Source organism: Spinacia oleracea, chromosome 4, assembly GCF_020520425.1.
Source record: "Spinacia oleracea cultivar Varoflay chromosome 4, BTI_SOV_V1, whole genome shotgun sequence".
NCBI classification, from domain to species: Eukaryota; Viridiplantae; Streptophyta; class Magnoliopsida; order Caryophyllales; family Amaranthaceae; genus Spinacia; species Spinacia oleracea.
This window is the reverse complement of record NC_079490.1, coordinates 76,339,757-76,363,035: the sequence shown is the minus strand read 5'-3', so window position 1 is coordinate 76,363,035 and position 23,279 is coordinate 76,339,757. Positions and strand designations below refer to the sequence as shown.

Below are 23,279 nucleotides of genomic sequence, written 5' to 3'. Positions count from 1 at the left end.
TGGTTGTCCCCTTCTTTCACCAGTGAAGTCGACTAACTAAAACGCACCGTATACAACTATACATCAGAATGACATAAACCCCCCAATCCCTGATGCTACAAAACCGAGCAGTTGCATTTATCTGCACTAAATTTCTTAAACCCTACTACCCATTTCTTTCACCGTCAACGACAACGATGAGCTCCACTGCCGTCGAAAACATCAGTGAACCACAAGACGCCATTATCAAAGCTCCACTGAAGAACATAGATGAACCAGATGTCGGAATCCTTTGCTACATCTCCCAGCTCCCTGGTTTTCGCGGCATTCTTAAGCAAAGGTATAAACTTCAAAAAATATCATTGCTTAATAGTGAATACCAATATTATTTGTCTCAATCTAGTTATGTTTTTCCTATATTCTGTTGATCTTTTTAGGTATTCTGATTTCATTGTGAATGAAGTTGATTTGGATGGAAATGTTGTGCATTTAACTTCACTGCATCTTCCTCCTGAGGTATTTTCTTATTCATTTTTTTAATTGAGGCGGTTTAAATGCTTGCTTTCTGTCTTCTGGCAATTGTGTGTGTGATTGTGTAATTTTGTTCCATTTGATATTGTTAGATGGCTGAGAAGAAGGAAGAGGTGGTAGCTGAGCAATCAGATAAAAGTTACACTGAAGAAATTGAATCATTTAGGTCGTTAGCAGGTGACGCGGATGCCGATCGCCTGAAAGAATTGATTGAGAAGATTAGTACTGGTGCTGAACATGACGGTTCTCCATTAGTTCTTTCTCCAAGTTCTGATAAAGTACACCGCACGGTAATAACACAAGTCTGTAATCAAGGTTATAAATTTAGCTTGTTTTGTTGCTAAATAATTTCTTTTGATTTGTGTAAACAAAAATATTTTTACCCTATGGCTCTGTATCATGACACTTTGTTTTGATATGACACTTTGTTTATAGATTTAATTTCTAGGGTACAATTAAAATATTTCTAGTGATTAGGGATTTAGGGGTGTGATTTTTTCTCCTCGAAAAATAAGTTCCAAAGAAGTTAAGTTCTGATAAGTTAGTCCAGCTCAAATAAATTAATTTCCGAATATAGCTAATAAGTTCATTCCGGTTTAGATAAAGAAATTAGGAAATTTTGGAGCTTTTAAGCTTAGAGCCTTAGATAAGTTCAAAGATTTGTTTATAAGGCCAATAGTTTAAGATGCTGAGAGCTGTTTAATACAAATAAGTTCAAAAGTTTTCGGGTGAAAAAGACACTTTCAAAGGGTTGAGGATGTTTGTTTGAGCAAAATCATATACTTTGCTTATTGGGCTTACTTATAAAGGTCTGAAATTTGAGTAGGGATAACAAAATTAAAACAAGATTGTTCCACCATGTAAAAGGTTATTTGATAACTTGTTTCAGTAACGTATGAATTTTGAAAACATTCGTTAGAGATGTTGATATAACATCATATAAACTGTTATATTCTGTTGCTGATATCATTATGGATATCAATACAATTAAGTTTGCTAGTAAGATAATATTATACTCATATTTAAATTTAAGGACATTTTATTTCTATTCAGAATATACTTTAGGGATTTACGCTATAAGTTAAAGAACATTTCTCAAAACTTTGAGTTACAATGATAAAGTGGTTCTTTTTAATTTGTCGATTCACCATACAACGGTTGTAAATCATGGTGTAAGACTGATTAGAAAAACCTTTCCCGCAACCCTCAAGGGCTCTATTCAATTCTATGGTAGAGATGTCTGAAACCAACCTTAAAAAAAGAGATGTCTGACATGTGACTCGTATCAACAAAACCTAAATAATGGGAAGATTGGTAAAATCCCAACTTGTTGTGACCTTAGTTTTAAAAAGCGTGCCTTGGTGCGCCTAGCCTTCAGGTGCAGGCCATAGCGGATCCCTCTGCGAAATCAATGCTATCCATAACCGGAAGACCAAATTTTTTCCCCGGAGCGCCTTTGATTAAGAGGCAAGGGATTGAGGATGACCGAGTTAAAAATATTAAAAAGACAACTTTTGTCCAAATTAACTCAACTCATTCTTTGTGAAGCATATTCGAGTAAAAGCCCTAAATTTATTTCATGAATTTACTCCATTTCAATCCCTAAATTGAAACCCCCTAATTATAAAAAAATCCCCTAATTTTAAACTTTGGTTGGCCACTCGCCGATGATGACAAATAATGCTAGCGAGCGATCTTTGATTGTTTTCGGCGTTAGACTTCATGTGACCGACTCCAGTGAAGCGTTTCAGGCTTGTGTCCTCTAGTATTGATGTCATTGCTCTCTTCTTTTCTTTGATCACCTTCATCAACCACATTTTTTCGTTTTTCTTTTTAATTTTACATCGACTTACTGATCCAACTATAGTTTTTTCCCCTAACAAAAATATAGTAGTTGTTTTTTCCTCTTATTTGAACTAGCATCATTGGAAAAAATAAAAAATAAAATAAAATATAAAGGTGCGCCTCGTATCTAAAGGGCGTGCGCCTTCGCCTTCGCTTGCGCCCTTTTAAAACAAAGATTGTGACTTATATTACTAGAGTAAGCCTACGTTTGTTTTTCACAAAATTCACTCAACAGCAGTGAATAAAGTGTACTAACACAAAGTTGAAGTTGTTTATTGTTTCAAGTTTTTCAAGGTTTGTTTGATTTTATTTTAATTTAAAAATGTCCTAAGGTGATCTATTGTGAATTTGTTAAAGTCTGGTGTGGTCTGATTCGAACAAGGAGTAATAGAGAACACAACCATAGGTAGACATATACATATTTTCTTATTAGTGCCGCTTGTAATTGAAGAAAGAAATATTAACTCTTGCATCACCCCCCAAAACGAAAATAAGGTGTTTATCATAATTAAGTCTATGTGGATAACACATGACTTGACCTTTAAATGCATGGATTCGAAGTTCCCCTATCATAATTTAAATGCATGGTCTATTTGAATCGTCTGATAGGAAGTAGGGTTATTTCAATGTGGTCAATTCAATCTTAAGTCGAGAAATGAGTGTCTCAAGGAAAACTTCCCTTTTTACCACGGAGACCTAGATTAAAACAGATTTGTCCATCAATATTGGAGTGCACATTGGTGGGAATATAGGCCGACACGTCTCCAGCTTGTGTTTCATGGATGGGTCAACACAAGCTCTTAGTTACATTGAGCTATAATGTGAAAGCTAGTTTAGATCTTTTTATGCTTTGCTAATATGCGAAGAGATATTATCTAGGTTACCTCTATCTCCATTTCATAAGAGGAATATATGCTATTTTCTGGAGGTTCTTAGCCTAGAGAATCCATGAGGCCATGACGAGGGTTCCACTTAGTCATCGATTATGCAAGGTGGAAAAAAGAAAAAAGATGATGCTTGAGCGCATTGAGAGGAAGTAGCTATAGCCTATAGTATTTCTACTGATGTGCAAAGAGATATTTTCTAGGTTACCTCTATCACCACTTATAGGGAAGATATGTTATTTTCTGGCATTTCTTAACCTAGACACAACCCATGACGAGGGTTCCACTTAGTCATCGGTTGTGCAAGGTGGAAAAAGAAAAAAGATGATGCTTGAGCGCAATGAGAGGAAGTAGCTATACCCTATAGTATTTCTACTGATATACGGGCTTTGATGTTGCAATCCAACACAATAATGGATGCTGTTGTTCCATCGCCAAAGCCGCCAAACATCTCTGCCTTTTGGGAGCTGTGTATGGCAGAGGCGAAAGTAGCGTTTTTCAGCTTGCTGCTGATGCTCAACCTGCACTGCAGCATTTCATGGGGTAATAATTTGCTTGGCCCTCATTGACATGTTGAAGTTGGAGCCATGCCAAATGACTATATGAGTTTGATAATGCGATTGCTTGTGAACTTGTGATAATTGGATAAATACGATTTGCTTTCAACTTTGTTATTTTGTTTTTGTACAACAGAGGGAAGCACTATTGTGCACCTTATAATGGTCTATAGTCTTTTTGAAAGGCTGGCGTTGAGGTATTGAAGGTGATTGCATGATTTCATAGATGTTGTTAATTAACCTGTGAATGGTTTGGGTAGTAACCCATTCACCCCCTTCCAGTTATTATTAAGTTATCACTTGGCCTTTTCTGGGCAAAAGTTAATATCGTGTATGTTTGAGATGCTTCAGGCTGTGCACAACTTCTTCAAGGAGAAATTGAAATTTCTTGTCACAGACACAATAGATGGTCCTAAAGATTCATCGAAATGCATTCGTGTGCGGCCTAGTTCGTCAGGGAATCAAAGTAAGGGCAGAAATTTCAGGAAGCGGAAAGATAGGGATGAAAAGCCATTTGATAAGAGGGGCGCTGACTGGCCAGAGCATCTTGGCAAGTTCCTTAGGTAAGATCATTTGTCTGTCAGTCCGTGTCTTCCATAGTATTGATGCGAAGACAGGTTACCATTTTATATCTGTAATGGGGACATAATGAATTCGGTGCATAATGCTAATTAAAGAGAGGAGAGATAGGGTATATTTGGTTGTAATTTGCAAATTGATCCTGCCAAACTCTTGTACGAGGCTTGAATTGGATAGATAAAAACATCAGTATCTGTTCTACAGACATGAGTTCCTTTTACATTTCTCTCATATATTTTTAATAGAATGTGAGAGTATTGCAAAATTCTTTTGCTTGTAAAGTACTTCATGTTTCTATCTAATTTTGACTTATTTCTCCGTTGATTTATTCATGGAGGTTTCACCTTTACAAGGAGAACAAGGATACTCAAGAGGTCCTGAGGTTGATTGGCAAGATGCTTGGTGTCCAGGTACCTTTCCCAATTTTCTCTGCTTATATGTTGCAGAAAATTTAAATATATTCCACTGGCTTCATTGGCAATGAAAAGACATGCAACATATTAATGAATTGAAAATTCTTACTCTTCCTGGACGATTTGACGGTTTCTAGCATGTATTTTTAGTTAATTGTAAATTGCATATCTGTACTATTGTGACATCGTCAACAATCAATACTTTACTAAGACTTGTTACATATTTGTTTTGCAGCCTAGAGCATTTGGGTTTTCAGGTACAAAGGATAAGCGCTCGGTATCTACCCAACAGGTATATTCTCCTTGCAGCTGATCTTGATGTTATTACTCAATCTATTTATTTTCTGCCTAGTCACTGAAAGATAAGTAGATAACTGGGGCATTTTAGTTAGTTTTAATTACTGCATATTTGATTATTGGTCGGAAGCTCATAGTCCTGTAAAACAGCATGTGGTGAAACGTAAACATGCGGTTCATGTTACCTTCAGTCTTCAGATGCCAAGGCCTCTCTGTAATTGCAGGAATGCAATGTAAGGCTCTATGTACAATATGCCATAAGCCAGAGCCCCACTAGAGACATTGGGTAGTAGAATTGTATGATAACTTATACAGTTATACTAATTTTACACCATGTGGATGCAAGTGACATATGGACTTTTAAAATGCATAATCTGCAACTTATTCTGTATTCAAATAGATGGGGAAAAATGGAATCATGAATGATTGACTAATCCTTACCAAACCATACTCAAACCGTATGCTAAACAATCTGACATCATACTATTTATCTTCGAGCCAAAAAAATAATTTAGCGTATATATTGATTTTCATACTCCCTCCCTAGTGTTTTTCCGCACTTGCCCGTCAAATTTAGTCCGAAAGAGTTTTTCACACTTCTATATTGAGTTTAAAACAACTCATCTCTCTCCATCACATCAACCCCTTCTATCTCTCCATCCCAATACTTTCTCCTTTTTTTCCTCTCTATAATTTCTTCTATTTTTGTTAATTCTTCATCTAATAATCATTCTTAAACTCGTTCTACCCCTAATTAATTGGAAAGTCTGACCCAAACTGAAAAAATTGGATAGTAGCCAAATTGAAAATACCATGACTTTTATATGACATCAACTGAATAAACAAAAATCAAATCAACTAATCAACTTAGAAGTCCATGTTCCAGGTCTATCTTCAAGGTCTACATACTAGGATTTTTCCTCCAATCAAAATGATACTTTTAAGCAGTATTTGCTGATCTTCTCTATTATTTCAGTCAGTGTCGTCTCCCCTCTTGGCTGCCCAAATGAGGTCAGTAAGCTTGGAACTTTAAATGGCGGTTCCTATATTGAATCATCAACTTTGCTTTGTTGTTAATGCAGCAAGCTAGTTTATTTTTCCTATTCATGTGCTAGATGTGCTGTAGACTATAGGCTTTCATTACCAATGTACATTACCATGAGACTTCCCTTACAATAGTACATATAATAGCATTTCCATTACCACTATTTATTGCCACCTAAGACATGGGCCATTTGGACATACTCGAAACTTTGGATATTACTGACCCTCTCCTTTTCTGATAAAATGAAAGATTTACCAGAGTCCTTTGCTTTGGAAGTTATTTGAAAATTTTATGGCCAAAGTCAGTTCTTGATCTTGCCCCTTTGATATTTTGCGGACACGAAGACCCCACTCCTTGATGTCACTTGCAAGTTAGGTAGGTCTTGACCCTGGAAAGACCTGATATGGCATTCTATCAAAATGTTAGTGATTGTTGAACTCCTTTTTTGACACTGTTTTCTTGATTTTCTGTTGCTTCATTCAGAATATTTTGTAGCAGTTGACTTTCAAACTGCTTAGGTCTTTCTAGTTTCCTTTAACAACTGCAATCTTTATATATGAAGCAGTTGATGTACATTATGTTAAGAAATAGCATGAGTGAAACCGTGAAAAGATATAGAGGGAAATTTGATGCAAATCGTGCTTTCCTTTATTTCTTTTTATTTTTTAATTTTCTTTTTATTTTATTTTTAAATTTCTTTAAATTTTTTTTTAATTTTACATGCTATTTTGAAATGTACTTATTTTACTTATTCATTTATTTTAAACTTTACTTATTTTTTATTATCTCTTACAATATTTCTTCTATAATATATATACATTTTTCTCTTATCTTACTTTCATTAATTCCACTTTTTCTTCCTTGTTTTTTCTTTTTTTACTTCCTGCTCCTTTCTGGTTTGATTGGTAACAATGACGATCTCCTACGTCGATTCATGTTAGCCGACCCCAAATCATTTTGGGACTAAGGCTTTGTGGTTGTTGTTGTTGTTGTTGTTGTTCATTCTTCTGAAGTAGCAGTTTCAAGTGAAGTCCTGTCAAGGACCGAGGGAAGTTTCTTGTTTATGTTGGCATGTTTTCCACAATTCTCTGCCCTGTCCCCTTGACCCTTCCTTTAGCCTTTATGTTTTAACATATAGTTATTACTATACATATATTTGTTTTGATAACTAAGCTTGGGCTCATTTGTGTATGTTTTTCCCCCTTGTGCATGTTCTTTCCTTACTTGATTTTTTTTGCTTCTGCTGACTTATTTGCATATCTAGAAGTTTTCTGTTGGCAAAAATGTATTGTGATCACAGTGTTTGAGTATGTTGGTTAACCGGATACACATTTTGTGAAGCAATGTACTTACTTTTATCTTTCCTCACAGGTAACTATGTTCAAGCAGCGGGCTAGTAGATTGGCTTCCCTCAATGCAAGGTTGATTGGTATAAAAGTGGGTGATTTCTGGTATGATAAAAAAAATGGGTGTTGAAAGTTTGATGCTTCTTGATGCTACTTCTATATGCCGTGACGACACTTCTTTTTGACTTTCTAGCTATGTCAAAGAAGGGCTTCAGCTCGGCCAGCTTTTTGGCAATAGATTTACAATAACGTTAAGGTATGACTTCATTGATGAAGTATGGACTTTTGAGCAGTCACTTTTGTCCTTTATCATCAACTGTTTCTGCTGATTCTCAGAGGTGTTTCTGCTGATTCTGAAGACTCTATCAGAGCATGTGCAGATGCCTTAGGAAAGCATGGGTTTATTAACTATTTTGGTCTACAGGTATTTCTGCTGCTTCTCTGTGCTACTGCATTATTTCACTGTGTTAGTGGTCTTTATTTTGAGTTTCCTATAATAGTATAATCCTTCCCAATACTGTGAGGCTGTTGAGCTGAAGTCTCTCACACTGTTGTTTTAGAAACTACTTGTCTCATGTGTGCTCCCAATGAAAATGTTACTCATCTTTGTTTATGTTGACGTCACACTAACTAAGTGAAGCAATGTTGCCATGGATAAATACAGAGATTTGGAAGTGGTTCTGTACCAACTCATCTTATCGGAGCAGCTTTACTTCGTGGAGAGTGGAAAGCTGCCATTGATATGATTCTTGATCCTAGGGAGGGGGATATCCTTGCAGCTAATTTTATAATTTACTGGACAACCCAAGCCATCTTGTGAACTTTTTTCAGTTATACTAGTTCATTGTGAAATAACCCAAGTCTTCCTTGACTGAGATTTTGCGTTACAAAGGGAAGCGGTGAGAATGATTCGGGAACATTACAAGGAAAGCAAAGATGTTGAAGGAGCACTGAGGCGAATGCCGCATCATATGGTTGCTGAGAGATCAGTTGTAAGTAAATGCTTGCTAACTTCTACTGGAGGAGGTTACTGTTTTTATATAATCTGTGCCATCGTTACAATTCAAGGCTTCTTATTAACGGAATAAGTTGGGCACTGTGAATGTTTTTATGTTACTTTGCGTTTAAAAACAATCTGATGTTTATATCGTGTTATGAAATTGTAGTTTTTGCTGCTAAGTTTGTTTTGTTTTGGAGCCAAGAATATGGACAACCTTTACACCTGGTAAAAATATCCCATCATTTCGATCTAAGGAGTTATTTATAAAGCTATACAACTCATCGGTGGTAAACATTTGATTAGTAATCGCTTGGAGTTGTGATCTTACCTTGAAGGAGCATCCCTTTCATTCAGTTTGTATGGCCTTCAATCTTTTTTTAGTGTGATTTGCTGAAATGATCTTCATCGAATAATCAATTTAGACTTTACGGATTCCCTCAAAAAAAATTTAGACTTTACGGAGACTGTTGTTGTGAATCTTGTGGTTATGCCCTTCTTTTATTTGCCCATATTTTTATATTTTTAAACCTGTCAAAAAGGTTGGTTAGGCAGGTTTCAGATCAGGTTAATTTGGTATGAAGTAATTGATAGGAGGAATAATTCATCAGACACTTGATTCTAGAATCTTGAAGAAGACCCCACCTCCAAGCAAATATGATTTTTATATGTTTTTGTGGTTTAAATACTCTATTTTAGTCGCATATATTTGCATAATTGTTAAGGAACCTTTAACATTAAAAGTGTGCTTCACTACGAAGAGGCGTGCGCCTTGCGCTTATGCTCTAGGACTCTTATTGCTTTAGTGCGCCTTGTGCTTTTTTATACACTAGTTGGACTACTATTCCTTTATCAATATTTTAAACCAACCAATACAAACTAGTAAAGGTCAAATCCACTAGGAGTTGCAAGTTTCGTAATGATTAGCGTTACATAAGGTAGTCCGAAAAGGGGTTTTTGTTTTGGAAAAGAGACACTGAATAAAAGAAGTAATTGTTTTGAAAAGAAGTTCAAGAATTAAGAGAAACTAGGGATTGACATTCAACACCAATTGCACTAGGACAAGACATCAAGGGAGAAAGAGGGAAGCTAGGTACTCCTTCCGTCCCTTTTATCCATTACGTATTCCGTTTTGGGTGTCCCATTTTAATATTTACATTTAGAATATTTCCTTTTATATTGTAACATAAAAGTCCTAATATTTTGTCGTCAAAAATCGTGCCAAGTGATTAATTTAAACGAATCAAATTCATTGGACCATTATATCTCTCACACTTCCCATTGGAACATTAAATATTTCTCACTTTCCCAATGTCAGATTTTGGATAAAAGTGAAAACATTATTAATAAATGCAATTTGCATTGTTTAAGTAAGAAAAAAAAGAATCTTTACCTACATTAATTATTTGTTAAATCGCGTGCATGATACCAAACGTAAAGAATAAAAAGGGACGGAGGGAATAGTAACTTGAGAATTAGAAGCCATCAAACCAACTAGACTAAAAGACTCCACCCTAGCCGCCTCCCTCGACTTTATTAGGGAGACAAAACGAATTGAATGCTCTAGATTTCTCTTGAACCACAATTAAACACGTAATTGGCTTAGCTAGCTTGATAACAGTAACCATGCGAGAAAAGGAACTAACCCGGGAATAGGGGATAAAGTTCAACCTAAAGAATGACAATGGGACAAAGTCATACAAGGCCCCAAAGCATACATCAACATGTGCATTGTTGAAGTAATTGAACAAATAGACACCCCAATTTCCCCACAAATTTACTTGAAAGCTTCCCAACAAAAGCCCCAAATCAACTCATGACTAGCACAACTAGGTCTCCAACCAACCCCCAATTCAAGGACTACTCACTCATATTGTTGACAACAAATCGTAGCACAAGGTATTCAATAGAAGCATTCATTCCCAAGAAATCAAAAGAAAAATTCTTAATCAAGTCATTACTAGTCTCATCGCAACAATCAACTCTATAAACAAAGGAATCAACAAGACAATAATTAATATAACTAAAACTTGCTAGATTAGCCAAGCAACCAACAAGTTCAATCATAGAAAACCAAGGAAAATAAAAAGAAACAAGGCAAAATGAAGATTGAAGAACAAAAGGCCATATTTTTTGGGGGGTTTTGATTAATGGTAGAACAAAAGAGAACAATAAATAAAACTAGAAATTAATGACAATAATTAGATGAAGGGTTAGATAAATTATACTAAAGAAGCTTCAAATCCAAGAGTGAAGATTGATTCAAGAACAATTGATTTCAAAATAAAAATGAAGCATTCAAGTTTCTACACTTCCTCTCTCAAAAATAAATTATGAACTTTTTGCAAAAATTAAAGTATCTTCTAAAAGCTACTCTAGATACTATATATAGCCATGAAAAGAAGCGCAGTGCCGTTAGCAAGCTTGATCGGACCAAGAGAAAGGTTCGACCAAACTAAAGGGTAGGTTCAGTTAGGCCGTTGTGGAGTTCGACCGAACCTAAAGAAAAACCAGCACAAACAGTAGCTAATTCACTGAACGAGTTCACGCGAACATAGTAAGCTTCCACCGAATCCGTTTTCTTCACTTGAATCTCTAACTTTTGTTTAAATTTGGTTCGATCAAACCTCTTTCAAGGCTACTTCTTTCCTTGGACCAATGTTGACTTCACTTGTCCGCTCTTGATCTCCGAATCAACATTCGCTCCCATTCACATGCTTTCCCTACACACGAACACACTTGTGAAAAAGCAAAAGCTTGCAGAAAGGGGAAAGAAGGAAAAGGTGTAAAAACGAGCAATTACGTTAACTATGCAAGGAATGAACAAAGGAGGCTAAAACAAGCAAAAAGGTAGAAAACAAAAACTAAATGAAACAAGAAAAAAAATAACCAAAATACTACCCTAGGAGTGACATGCCTGCCAACGAAGCCAACGGAAATCCTATCCGAATAAAAAAAGAAAAGGCAATTTCGTTATGGTAGTATACCAGCCGCCTGTTCTTGAACTTCCAGTCCAGTTGAACCAATTACGTTAGCTATGCAAGGAATGAACAAAGGAGGCTAAAACAAGCAAAAAGATAGAAAACTAATCTAAACGAAACAAGAAAAAAAAACCAAAATACTACCCTAGGAGTGACATGCCTCCCAACGAAGCCAACAAAAATCCTATCCGAATAAAAAAAAAAGAAAAGGCAATTTCGTTATGGTAGTATACCAGCCGCCTATTCTTGAACTTCCAGTTCCAGCCAAAGCATATAGATCCGTAAATGGATTTGTATGGATAGTTACTTCAGTCGTGCTCATTGTTTCTCGAAAGTATCTTTTTCCGGTGAGACCATTCTTGAATCTTGAACCCGACCAAAAAGCTTCACTTAACCGACTACGTACCAAAACGAGCATATAGAAAGGGGAGGAGAAATGATTTTATTTGAACAAAACGGAAACATAGAAATAAAACAAGAACGAGGAAGAATATAACACTAACTCACTTTCGTAGGAATCAAGTTGCACTTAGCATGTGAAACAAGCTTTTTAAACCCCTAAGTTGCCTTAGAGGGCGAGTGAGATATTGCAAGGGTTTCCTTAACTCCTTTCAATAAAGCAATAAAGTGACACAGTCTTTTTTTAAACAACTTTTCTTATAAGTATTTACATGGTCATGCCCAAGTTAACCCGTCCCAGAAGTGGTCCACAATCTAAGACAAATGAGTGACTTTCAAAGAAACTTTCTTCCGAATGTATGCCAGTGTTATGGGAGTGGGGAGGACTATTCTAGAAGGCTAGAGGGCACATTTTTCAACACTTTTACTTGGTCCATTAGAGCACACCAAGGTATTCAAAAGTTTTCATAAGCTCTTAGGTCAAAGAAGCTCAAAGTGGTAGCACACCTCCCCAAAATGCACGTACAGGCCCTTAGACTCCACTCTACTTAAGACAATTACACAAACGACCAAGTGTGGGAGGCATCCACAATTTGACCTCTAACTGAATGTTTGCTTTTCATCTTTTTCATATTTTTTTCTTTTTCACGCCCTTTTTTTTAATTGTTTTTAGTTTTTTCTCCTTTCCTTATTATGGGATTTTATTGCTATACAAGAAGGAACTTTATTTGATTTGAACGTAACTAGCTTTAGCTCGTTTATTTGATTATCTCTTTCTAACTTTACAGTTGCTGTGTCTAAAGAAGTCCCCTGGGAATTACCAGCAGGCACTAAAGGCTATACCTAGAACAATGAGAATGATGTAAGTGGCTGTGCTAGTTGTCCAGCTTTTGTTGCTCTCTGTGAGAGATCTGTATTCCTGAGAAGAATGGATGCAGATTATTTCACTATCTATACGTGTAGGCTTTTATTAATTATATCAAAGTTTTCTAGCAATATAATGTACTATTGGCAGGGCATTATGGATAACTAAGCACACACCTTATTAGTAAACATGTTCTTTGACATAGTTCTGTAACATCAAGAAGCTAGCACATCAGGTATGTGGTAAATCAACGATATCCCAAATTCACATTTCCTTTAAAGAGATGCCTGCCTAGTGCAGGTTTAAATAGGCTGCATGTACGCGGTGTTACTCTATAATAATAACAGAGAGGTCTTTTCTGATCGACTCTTGATCCAAAATGCAGTGAACGTCTGCCGTTTGACTTTGTGGGAAAATCTCAAACAGTTATCAAGCCTTTATTTGTTTAATGTCCAAGCTAAAGAATATGAATATGAACCTTTATTGAAAATTGATATTGCATAACTTTGGTTCTGTAATTACTAATTAGTAATACTTGATGTTATGGATGCAGTGTTGTGGAACATGTGATTCAGTATAAGGCTTAATCGCTAATTAGCTTTGTGAAACTACTCTATGGGTGTACCGCTGCAGCACGTACCACATATCTGTTTTTGCAGGTTCTGGTAATAAATTCCAGGACTTTTGTGTGTGTCTGTGTGGGTGGGAGAGTTGAGGTATTGATAGTAGTTGTGAGATGTGCTTATCTAGGCGTCTTTAGCTCATAGTCTTGAGCTAGTTTTCTGGGTTGTCCTGATAGAATACTTGAAGTATACCAATACTTTGTTCCATTTATTACTTTGCAAAATTTCCTCCCGACTTTTCATGATATGAAGTGATGTTCTCTAATGTTTGAGGTTGACGAATGCTGAAATCACAAGTACTTGAAGTTCTTTATTTTGAAACTCTGGGTAGTATAGAGATTATAGTCCCGTAATTGCTCAATTCTCCCCGTGTATGTGCCGAGTAGCAAGTGGGAAGTCATTAAGCTTGCATTTATGCCTAAATGCCTAATAGTGTGGACCGGAATTATGACATGTTCTATTGGTTCTCTGTTAGGTATGTACACAGTTACCAAAGCTACCTGTGGAATCATGCGGCAAGTGTTAGATTACAGAAGTATGGTATGTGATTTGCAACCACCTTATGTAATATTTGGAGAAAATTTGTCGTCGTTTCCTACTTGCCTCCTTGATCATCTGTTCGTTACACTAGCTATTTTTTCAAGTTTTCAACTGTGGCAGGAGCGGACAGAGTTATTGTTGGAGATCTGGTATATTGCAAAGAAGATTCCAGCGAGATCATATCTGCCCGTACAGAATGTGAGGATGATATTATTGTTGAGGCAGACAATAGTATTAATCTAGAAGAGATTGAAATTGATGTCCCTGATGAAAAGATTTTTTCAGTCAAAGTAAGATGCTTAAAATTTCTGCAACCCAACATCCTTTTGTATTATGTTGTAATTTTGTTCGCTTGCATCTTACACAATAGTGATGCTTCTCTGTGTGTGTAAGGAAAAACAGGCTTCTGCTAGAATAATAAAAGTATAAAACCAATATTTTTTTTATTTAATGTCATGGTGTGATGTTTGATAAAACCAAATCGTAACCTATCTAATTATAGTTTTCAGATTGTATTTAGCTCTCAAAGTGGTTCAATTGAACTTGTTCCTGTTGGGGGTTGGTTGGTTTAAGAGGGGGGGGGGGGGGGGGGGGGTTGGAATGCATGGGTGGAAGTCTTATGTAGTCTAAGTATCCAAACAATTGTAATCATTAAAAAGTTTGAACTTCTACTTTTATTTTTTAGGAGTGAACAAACTTTTAACTTTTAAGCTACTGTTTGCGGTGCTAGTGTTTTTAGTTGGAATCATCATGGGTGAACTGCTGTAAATATTGAAAGGCTTAAGAATATGATAGAGCCTATTATTTATACTTGTATTCATTTGTAGAAGACCTAATTACCTTTTGATTAAATGAAAGTTATGTATAATTTGGAGTTGAAAGCCATCCATACCGTCCTTAAATTTAATTAGCTATCTGAAAAGGAGTGTATATACCTGTCAGAAATTACACTTAATGGAAAGAAAAATAATAATTTGAGGAGCTGAAAGCTGCAGCAACTCGCCCGTTCAAGTGAAATTTGATTGATAGATTTGACACTCCACCAGGCTTCCTGAGTTACTTAAGTCCAATGCTGTATGGACATCTTGGTATTGTTGCATGGAAATTTTGCGAACTTCTAGCACTAATTAGTTTGGGAAACCGAACTCCATATCTTTCTTGATTCCTTGGCTTCATATAAATACGAGTACTATTTGAAGCTTTTTTCTGAAAGTGAATGACATCATGTGTGGATCTTATCTTAAAAAAGGAATTTTTTGTGTATTATTTAATATAAATATGGAGTGAACCACTAAATTGACTACGTAGTTTGAGGTCCTGAATCAATCAGTGTCTCTATGTTACTCCTATTACAAAGTCTTTCATCTTTGAACTTAGTATGGTGCACTAATGAAACCAAACTTTAACATAGCATACCCTTTGTATTGTATATGAGTTGATTGTCAATCGTTCTATTCTTTTATCTTTGTGATATATTCCCTTGGGTTCTCCTTTTCTTTCCTCTGGACCTGATGGTGGTTTTGCTAAGTGGCAATCTGTCTAGTAGAAAACCTGAAGGTTTTGGTGAGGTATGCGATGTCTCTCCTGATGTGAAACTGCTTGGAGAGACTGCATAATTAAAGTGCTTGAGCAGTAAGGATCATTTTTGTTTGGATGTTTTTTAAATTGTTACAGGGACCTTGTTATGGTTCTTCACAGAGCCTTTGTTGCTTAAATACATTCTAGCAGTCCTACGTTGCATTTCGCTATGATTTATTGTTTTGACACTTTTGATTTGCGAGGTTGTATAGGTCAACAAGCTTATTATTGGTCTTATTTAACTCTAATAACTGCCGATCAGGCTGTTGATGAGGAAGATTTGCTCAAACAGAAGTATACCATTGATGATGTTATCCTTCCATTGCCCGGGTGAGTTACTGTCATATTTACGTTGGACACTTGCACTGGTATGACGTTAGATTATGACTTTCTTTCCCATTAACACAAATACTGTGGCAGTTCAAGGGCAATATATCCAGCGAATGATGTTGCTGATGTCTATCATGACTTAGCTAAGAAGGTATGTTTGCTCAATTGAATATTTGCAGGATGATGCCAACGTGTACAGGTTAATACTACTTCCGTTCCACAATACATGCAACATCTTTTTGCACGTATTCCAACACGCTTCTTTGGACATTAATATCTCTAAATGCGTATAAGCAAAAATTATAAAAAGTTGATATTTGAAATCCTCGTATTGATACGAATTTAACAAGATCTCACTTGACTATGTATTTTTTTTTCATAATGGTGAAAGAAAGATTGTCAAAGTTGATTGATGTAGTCCCAAATGAGAAATGATGCATGTATTGCGAAATGGAGGTAGTAGAAAACGAAAGTTTCTCTAACCGAATAAAGTTAAAGCATGAGAATGTCGAAAGGTTGTCAAATTTGACACTGATATTAGAGGAGGCCTTGTTAATTTACAGCAATCATAAGTCCCGTTATCTCGGTTTGGACAACTGATATCAGACGAGGCCTTCTCTGAAAGTTAGCGAGGGATGCCTCTTCACCAGGACTTTGATGTCTGGCAAGGTTTCAAGGTCTTAAATATAAATATGAACACGTAGCCAAACAATAAAAAGGGGGACACATTCTGAGTGGGGGGTCACTCTTGATTGGCAAGGTTGCTTTGTCCAGAGAGGTTTTATAATGCGTGATAAATTATTATTTGATGACCCTGCCGATTTTCTTTGCACTTGTTTTAGTTTTTCTTTAGTAGGCTTAATGTCCTCCTGTCTTCAGCTTTTTTGGCTTTTGTTAGTGTGATAATCAGTGTCGTATGCTGTTCAATATTCCGATTTTAGTTCTAGTAGATTTGAAGTTAATAATGACCGATCCTTGCTTTTGTCCCTGACCCTGGAAATTTCTTTCCATCTAGGCTTGTAATTTATAATAGTTTGTTATATACTCCCTCCTTCCCAATTTATTGTCACACTTTCTACGTATATCCGTCCCAATTTAATTGTAATACTTCTTTACGCATGAAACTACTAATGTTTTATTATCTCTCTCTTCCCACTATCAAAAGTTATGGCCCCACATCCTCTCACGTTCAAGTAAAAAATTACTCCAAACACATAAAAAATCCGTGAAAATCTTGGTGCGACGATTAACTTGGGACGGAGAGAATATGTGGTTATTTTTGTTTTCTTCTGTAAAAAAATACAAAGTGATCAACTTAACTTCATATCTTTAAAAAGTGTTTTGGTGAGGAAAGACTTCAAAATCACATGGAATCAAAGTAATCTTGTAGTAATAAGGTACCCTTGCTGTAGTCTTCCAGGGTTCTGTACCAACATGACTACTATCCCTGCCATAGAGCAGCAGATTTACTTCTCTATCTGTTCGTCCCGATCAATGTTTAACAGCAAACTGAAGAATGGAATCTGTAACCTAGTTTTTGAATTGAGTGAGGAAAGGATGTCAATACTCAATAGGTCTTTGAACACCTGTCAAATGAGGAGAGATAGCTAGTTAAAGTTTGGTTCAGTTCAGGTTGGTATTTGGGTTGCTTTAGGGTCAAATCCATGTTTCTATGCATTATGCAGGTCGTTATGTTGTTTTAAGTCGAATGTTTGACCATTAATTTGCCGGTTGGATCAATTTTTGAGAGCGCTCTAGTTTTTGGTTGTTGGTAACATAAGCTGAGAAAGATTCGCTCATGCTAGCTTTTGTGTATTTATGTTAGCTTTTTGTAGACTTGACAGTCTTTAGACATTCCCCCCATTTTATTTATGCAAGTGTTTTTGGGTGTTTGTCAGGATAATATCAGCTTGAGTGAAAGTGTACACAATGTCAAGTAAGTTATTCAGCTATCCTGAGCTTCCATTCATAGTAGAATTCAACTCCGACAGTCCCAGAATTTAGCATTCTAATGACTTTATTCTCCTTTTCAGAGAATTCTCAATAACAAGTATGAGTGGAGGTTATAGACGTGTTTTCCAAAAACCAATTGATTTTGTATGGTACGGTACTCCTTCGTTCTTGTTCAATTTGGATTTAAGTTGATCTCTGGTTCGGTTGCAGCAGAAATGTTATCTGTATAAGGATTTCACATTGTCCTTTTTCAGGGAAGTACTCAAGTATAAGGATCCTAGTACACCTTTGGCAGATACAGATTTGGACATTCTTGCCAAGTCTGAATCTGGAAATAAGGTTCAAAAGGAGGATACCGCCAATGGAAGCAATGTCAATTCACCCGATTCCCTTAATGTACCAGTAAAGTGCAAAGACGGAACTTCAGATAGCGCTGAGGTAGATAGTGCAAATCAGAGCTCTGATTTGGAGGCCTCACAGACAGCTCTTAAGCTCAGTTTTACCCTCCCATCGTCGTGCTATGCTACAATGGCTATCAGGGAACTCCTCAAAACATCAACATCTGTACGTAGTTAAATCTTCCTGATGTATCATTCTTGAGAATACTAATTTGCTCATTTATTTCTGCAAGATATTTGTGTTATTATACCCGTTGCCTTTTGACGTCCTTATGGGAGGTCAATGAGTTTCTCAATACAGTGCCTTTACCCCAACCCTTAGTCAGTAAATTGTTGGTATCTAACTTCACAATAACCATACTACTACAGGTTGCGTTTCATAAAACATTGAACGACCAGGTGTAGCTGCATGAAGCAACACATTCATCTGATGGATATGCACACAGAAAGGTATATTTTCTAGATTACTGTTGTGTTCTGTAGTGATGGTTTAGGATGTTATACTGTAAAAGCAACATGAAAATAAGATATATTTTAAAAAAAATCTGCTTTCCAATGCATCATTATCTTCAGTTTGTTTTGATGTATTCAACGCACCACTCAAGTGTAAAAGAGTAGATAATATTTGCTGGTTTTGGTATTGACTTAAGCAGCGTGCGCGGTGATTTGGCAGCTCCTTTAGTCTCCATTGCCAAGACTTGGAAACTTGCCTAGAGATGGTTACATGCGTTTAACTTAACAGATCACATGATATATGGACGGCCCATGGGATTCATAAGCAGACACTAGATATGCCATTGGAATGCAATCGTACATGCTTTGATGCTCTTCTCCCTTGCATAATAATAAGAAAATTACAGAGTACTATTCACTGGGGGTGCAGGTGCACACCTTGTAATTTGTATTATGCATGATCAAGCACAGAATTCAGTTCATTCTTCTTGTGCTCTGAGAAGCACTGTACACTAACAAGATATTGTTAAAACCTATAAATTTGTTTTTGTAGGTATTGTTCCCTTTTTCTGTAACTGAGATCGGCAGTGGACGTAATAATGAAACTTTTTTGTATTTTCAATTTTCTTAGCTTGTAATGAGGTTTGCTTTGGTACCGGTAATCATTTGGACTACACGTATCATAGTTGTGGTCTCGTGGGTGAACTCTCTCTTACAGGTTTATTATAAGCAGAGTAACAAAACTTCCTGGAACTTACGCCCTTGTTAGAGCTTTGCTTGCTGTCCATTCACTTCACTTATGTTCGAGTTTTTAGTTTCACTTCATATAAGAATAACAATCCCACTTGCATGGACCAGGTCCACGCTATTATTGGTGTGGACCAGAATATTTTAGGTATTTTACAGCTTTTAAAGATGACACGAACAAGTAATGTTCACGTGATCCAAAAAATCCGTGGCCTATATAGTAACTCTTAGTCTCTTACGTTGATATAGTTTACTTATATGCAATATATTTACTCTACTAGTCATACAGTAAATTTTAACAATATAATTATTAATATATGCGACATATGCAAAGATCATATAGTAATTGTTAAGTTGATATAGTTGTACTTTTATGTAATATAATTAATCTAATAGTCATTCAATAATTTTTTGATGTCATTTTGATAAGAACTCAATTACTTAATAATGTATACACAAAGATATTGACTGCTTTATATTATATAGTAAATATTTCTATCGTATAGAAATAGTTACTCTTCTATATCACATAGTAACTTTTTTTTTTATTCTATAGTTACTATTATATATCATTTAGTTAATGTTATCATAAAGAGTAACTATATCAAAATTAAGAATAATTATATATTCTTTCTTGCAGACAAAAAGAATAAATTATAGAAATTATATGTTCAATAAAATAACTATATCTTCAGAATAGTAACTATGAAAATAATAATAATATAGCCCTTTAGATAAGAATAACTATTCAATTCAAAGTGTAACTATATCATATAAAAAAAAGTAATTTTAACTATATACTACGTAACAATTATTATATTATAAAATAAACAATATGATATAAATGCTTTAGAGGTCATATAGTAACTTTTTCTATTATATAGTTACTATTATATATCATATTACTGAAATAAAAAGAGTAAGTATATCAAGAGTAAGAGTAATTATAACTCTTGAACAGTAATTAAGAAAAACATTAACTATATGGTTAGTTGTTTTTAACTACGACATTCTAATTATTTGCATCTATTAAATAAATGACATTAAACTCAAATGATTTTTGAACTAAAAAATACTAATCGCAGCGTCCATGTCCATTCTTTCCACAAGCACGTCCTCTCTTTCCACGTCCGGGTCCTCTCCTTCCTCTACCAAGTCTTTGGTTTTCATTGTTGTCAAAATTTTCTTCTTCTTCTTCTTCTTCTTCTTCTTCTTCTTCTTCTTCTTCTTCTTCTTCTTCTCCTCCTCCTCCTGCTTTTGTTTTCCTTGCAGAAGTTATTCTTTACACGACTTCAATTTCTAGATGCATCATTTTTGTATTTCTGAATCAATAATATATAAACTAAGTGTAACACCCCGACTTCTAAACACCATTAATTAGGTTAATTATCTTTAATTAGCAGCGGAAACCCTAATTTAGTCGGAGCGTCACTTGCCGTATCTCCCTCGTGGGAAATACAAGGCGACATAACCTTTTTACATTTACTGACTACTGTCGAGTAACAGTAATTATACTTCACTTCGATTTATTTTTTAATATTTACATCGAAATCTAAATGAAATTTAATAAATGTTCCTAACATTGATTAATTATAAATATTAAAATCCAACTCAATAGTTGAAATTTGACTTAGAGTTCAATTGGTTCATCCATTATTATTAGTGAAACATGATTATCTTTATTAAGCATCGATCGTGAATTTGATGGTTGCATCCTCACTCTAAGGCATCCCATGATCTTCTTCGTACCTAAAACAAAAGCAACATCGTGAGCCGAGGCCCAGTAACATACTACCCTAACAGCGTAAACTCATTTCAATTCATTTTATTTACTTTGTAATCAAGGAGAATAGAACATAGTAAAACATTTTCATAAATGCAATGAAACATTATTTATAACTTGAAACTTTAATAATTCCCATTATCTTTCATAAAACCTTCATTTTACTTGGTAACTGACAAGTTAGCTTTGCGGGACGTCTCCCACCTTGCGATAGTACTCAAGGAGCACTCTCCCTTGTTGGACATACGCCCGTACCTAAATAGTTTATCTTTTAGCTTGCGGTAACCCTCAAGGAGCACTCTCCCTTGTTGGGTGTCCCGCGGTACGGCGGTACGTGCACGACCTAGAAATAGTAACCCCACTAACTGCCAGAACCGATTACACTTTTATTTATCATGTTTCGTATCTTATTCGTAACTCATCATTCTTATAAAATCATTCATAAGCACATTTGAATATCATCATGCATAAAACACACTTTATAAACACAATTCATATCCCACAATCCATTAAAACATATCATTATAAACATATTTCATAAATTCATAAAACACGATTCATAAGGGGACTGTGGGTGTTAGCAATAGATGTTACCTCAACCGTAGTTTATACTTCCTATTCGATGGATCGTTCGTCCTGAGCTTCAAGTCCGATTCTTTCAGAATATTAAATCAATGAATTAGTTATTGAAACGTTAAATAATCTCAAATCGATATTTATAAATCATAATGAATTTTATAATGAATTTTAATAAAAAGTATAATTTTATAATTTAACGAAAATATTATTAAACGAAATTTAAATCGAAATATATATATATATATATATATATATATATATATATATATATATATATATATATATATATATATATATATATATATATATATATATATATATATATATATATATATATATATATATATATATATATATATATATATATATATATTTCATAAATCGATTTACATAAAAAAAAAATTATTATTTAAATTCCATTTTTGACTTATAAAGCTAGTAAGTTTATTATTTAATTTTTGTCCTTGATAAATTTAGTACGGTAATTTATTTTTCTTAAACTCGATAATCAAATTTATTTATTTCCTGAAAATAATAACAATTCATTAGTAAATAATTTATATCATAAAATTTATTAAAACATGAATATTAAGGAATTGAAAATCTGAAATTCATGTTTGTCTTACCCAAAGCCCAATTGATTTGGCCCAACTTGAATAAGGGGAAATAAAACAAAGTTTCAATTTTCAGAAACTTTGTTTCTAAAATTGAAGGGCACGAGCAGCAGGGGAGGGGGAGGGCACGAAGGAGGAGGGGAGAAGAAGGGAGACAGGCGGCGGCTGGCTGGGCGGCACGGCGGCGCTAAAGCGCGCCGGTGATGGTGATGGTGATTGCGGTGCGGCGGAACAAAAAGGAAGGGGGAAGAGGGTGGTCGAGTAAAACAGGGGAAAACAGGGGAGGGGTGTTTCCGGTCAAGTCTGGTCGGCGCAGCGGCCGTTCGCTGGGTTGTTTGGGGCGGAGATGGTTCTAAGACGAGGTTAGGTGGCCGGAGTGTGGTGTCTTTGTGGCTGGGTGGTGCGGCAGAGGCAAAGAATGATAGAGGCAGGGGAGTGCGGCACTGCGGGCCGATTTGGTCGAAGGAAAGGGGTGGGGATTGTGGCGGTGGTGGTCGATTAAAGCAGCCAGCAGTGAGGCGAGGTGGTGGAAGAGGTGTTGATTGGTTTGGTGCGGGTGCGGGTGGCTGGGAATGATGGAGGCAGCAGGTGGTCGTGGTGGTAAACGGTGGTGGTTGATGGTGGTGGTTCGACAGAGGAGAGAAAAAGAAGTGGAATTGGTCTCTTGTTTTTGCAATTAGAAATTCTGAAATTGTTGAATTTGTAAAGGATTGAAGTGGAAGAAGCAAACTTGATTTTTGTTTTGAATAGAGACTGAAATGAGGGAAGAAGGAAGGAAGGAAATTTCCTCCTTACTTTGTACGTGGGGAGCAAGGAAGAGAAGAAAGGAAATGGAATCTTGGTACTCCAAGGGCATTTTCGTAATTTCACATGGTTGACTAAAATTCAGAAATTCTGTTTCTATTTTCGGAAATTACTAAAAATAGAAATGTTTATTTAAAACAAAGTCTCGTAAAATATATC

At 35.6% G+C, this 23,279-nt stretch overlaps 1 protein-coding gene across 2 annotated transcripts; it reads left to right on the top strand.

The window, feature by feature from the left end:
• Positions 1–74: 74 nt before the first annotated feature.
• Positions 75–19,215, top strand: LOC110785968 (multisubstrate pseudouridine synthase 7). Of its 2 annotated transcripts, none has more exons than XM_056827503.1 (21): positions 75–319; positions 417–495; positions 603–800; positions 4,148–4,359; positions 4,713–4,785; positions 5,024–5,080; positions 7,502–7,581; positions 7,670–7,732; positions 7,813–7,900; positions 8,141–8,244; positions 8,366–8,468; positions 12,642–12,715; positions 13,817–13,881; positions 14,002–14,171; positions 15,722–15,789; positions 15,880–15,940; positions 17,688–17,725; positions 17,823–17,891; positions 17,997–18,306; positions 18,510–18,590; positions 18,814–19,215. In XM_056827503.1, the coding sequence occupies exons 1-20, from the start codon at positions 93–95 to the stop codon at positions 18,543–18,545; spliced, it is 2,175 nt and encodes a 724-aa protein (XP_056683481.1). In that variant the 5' UTR covers positions 75–92; the 3' UTR covers positions 18,546–18,590; positions 18,814–19,215. The 2 variants fall into 2 exon arrangements, with proteins under 2 accessions (XP_056683481.1, XP_056683480.1); XM_056827502.1 differs by having other exon boundaries at positions 76–319; positions 18,794–19,215.
• The last annotated feature ends 4,064 nt before the right edge of the window (positions 19,216–23,279 follow it).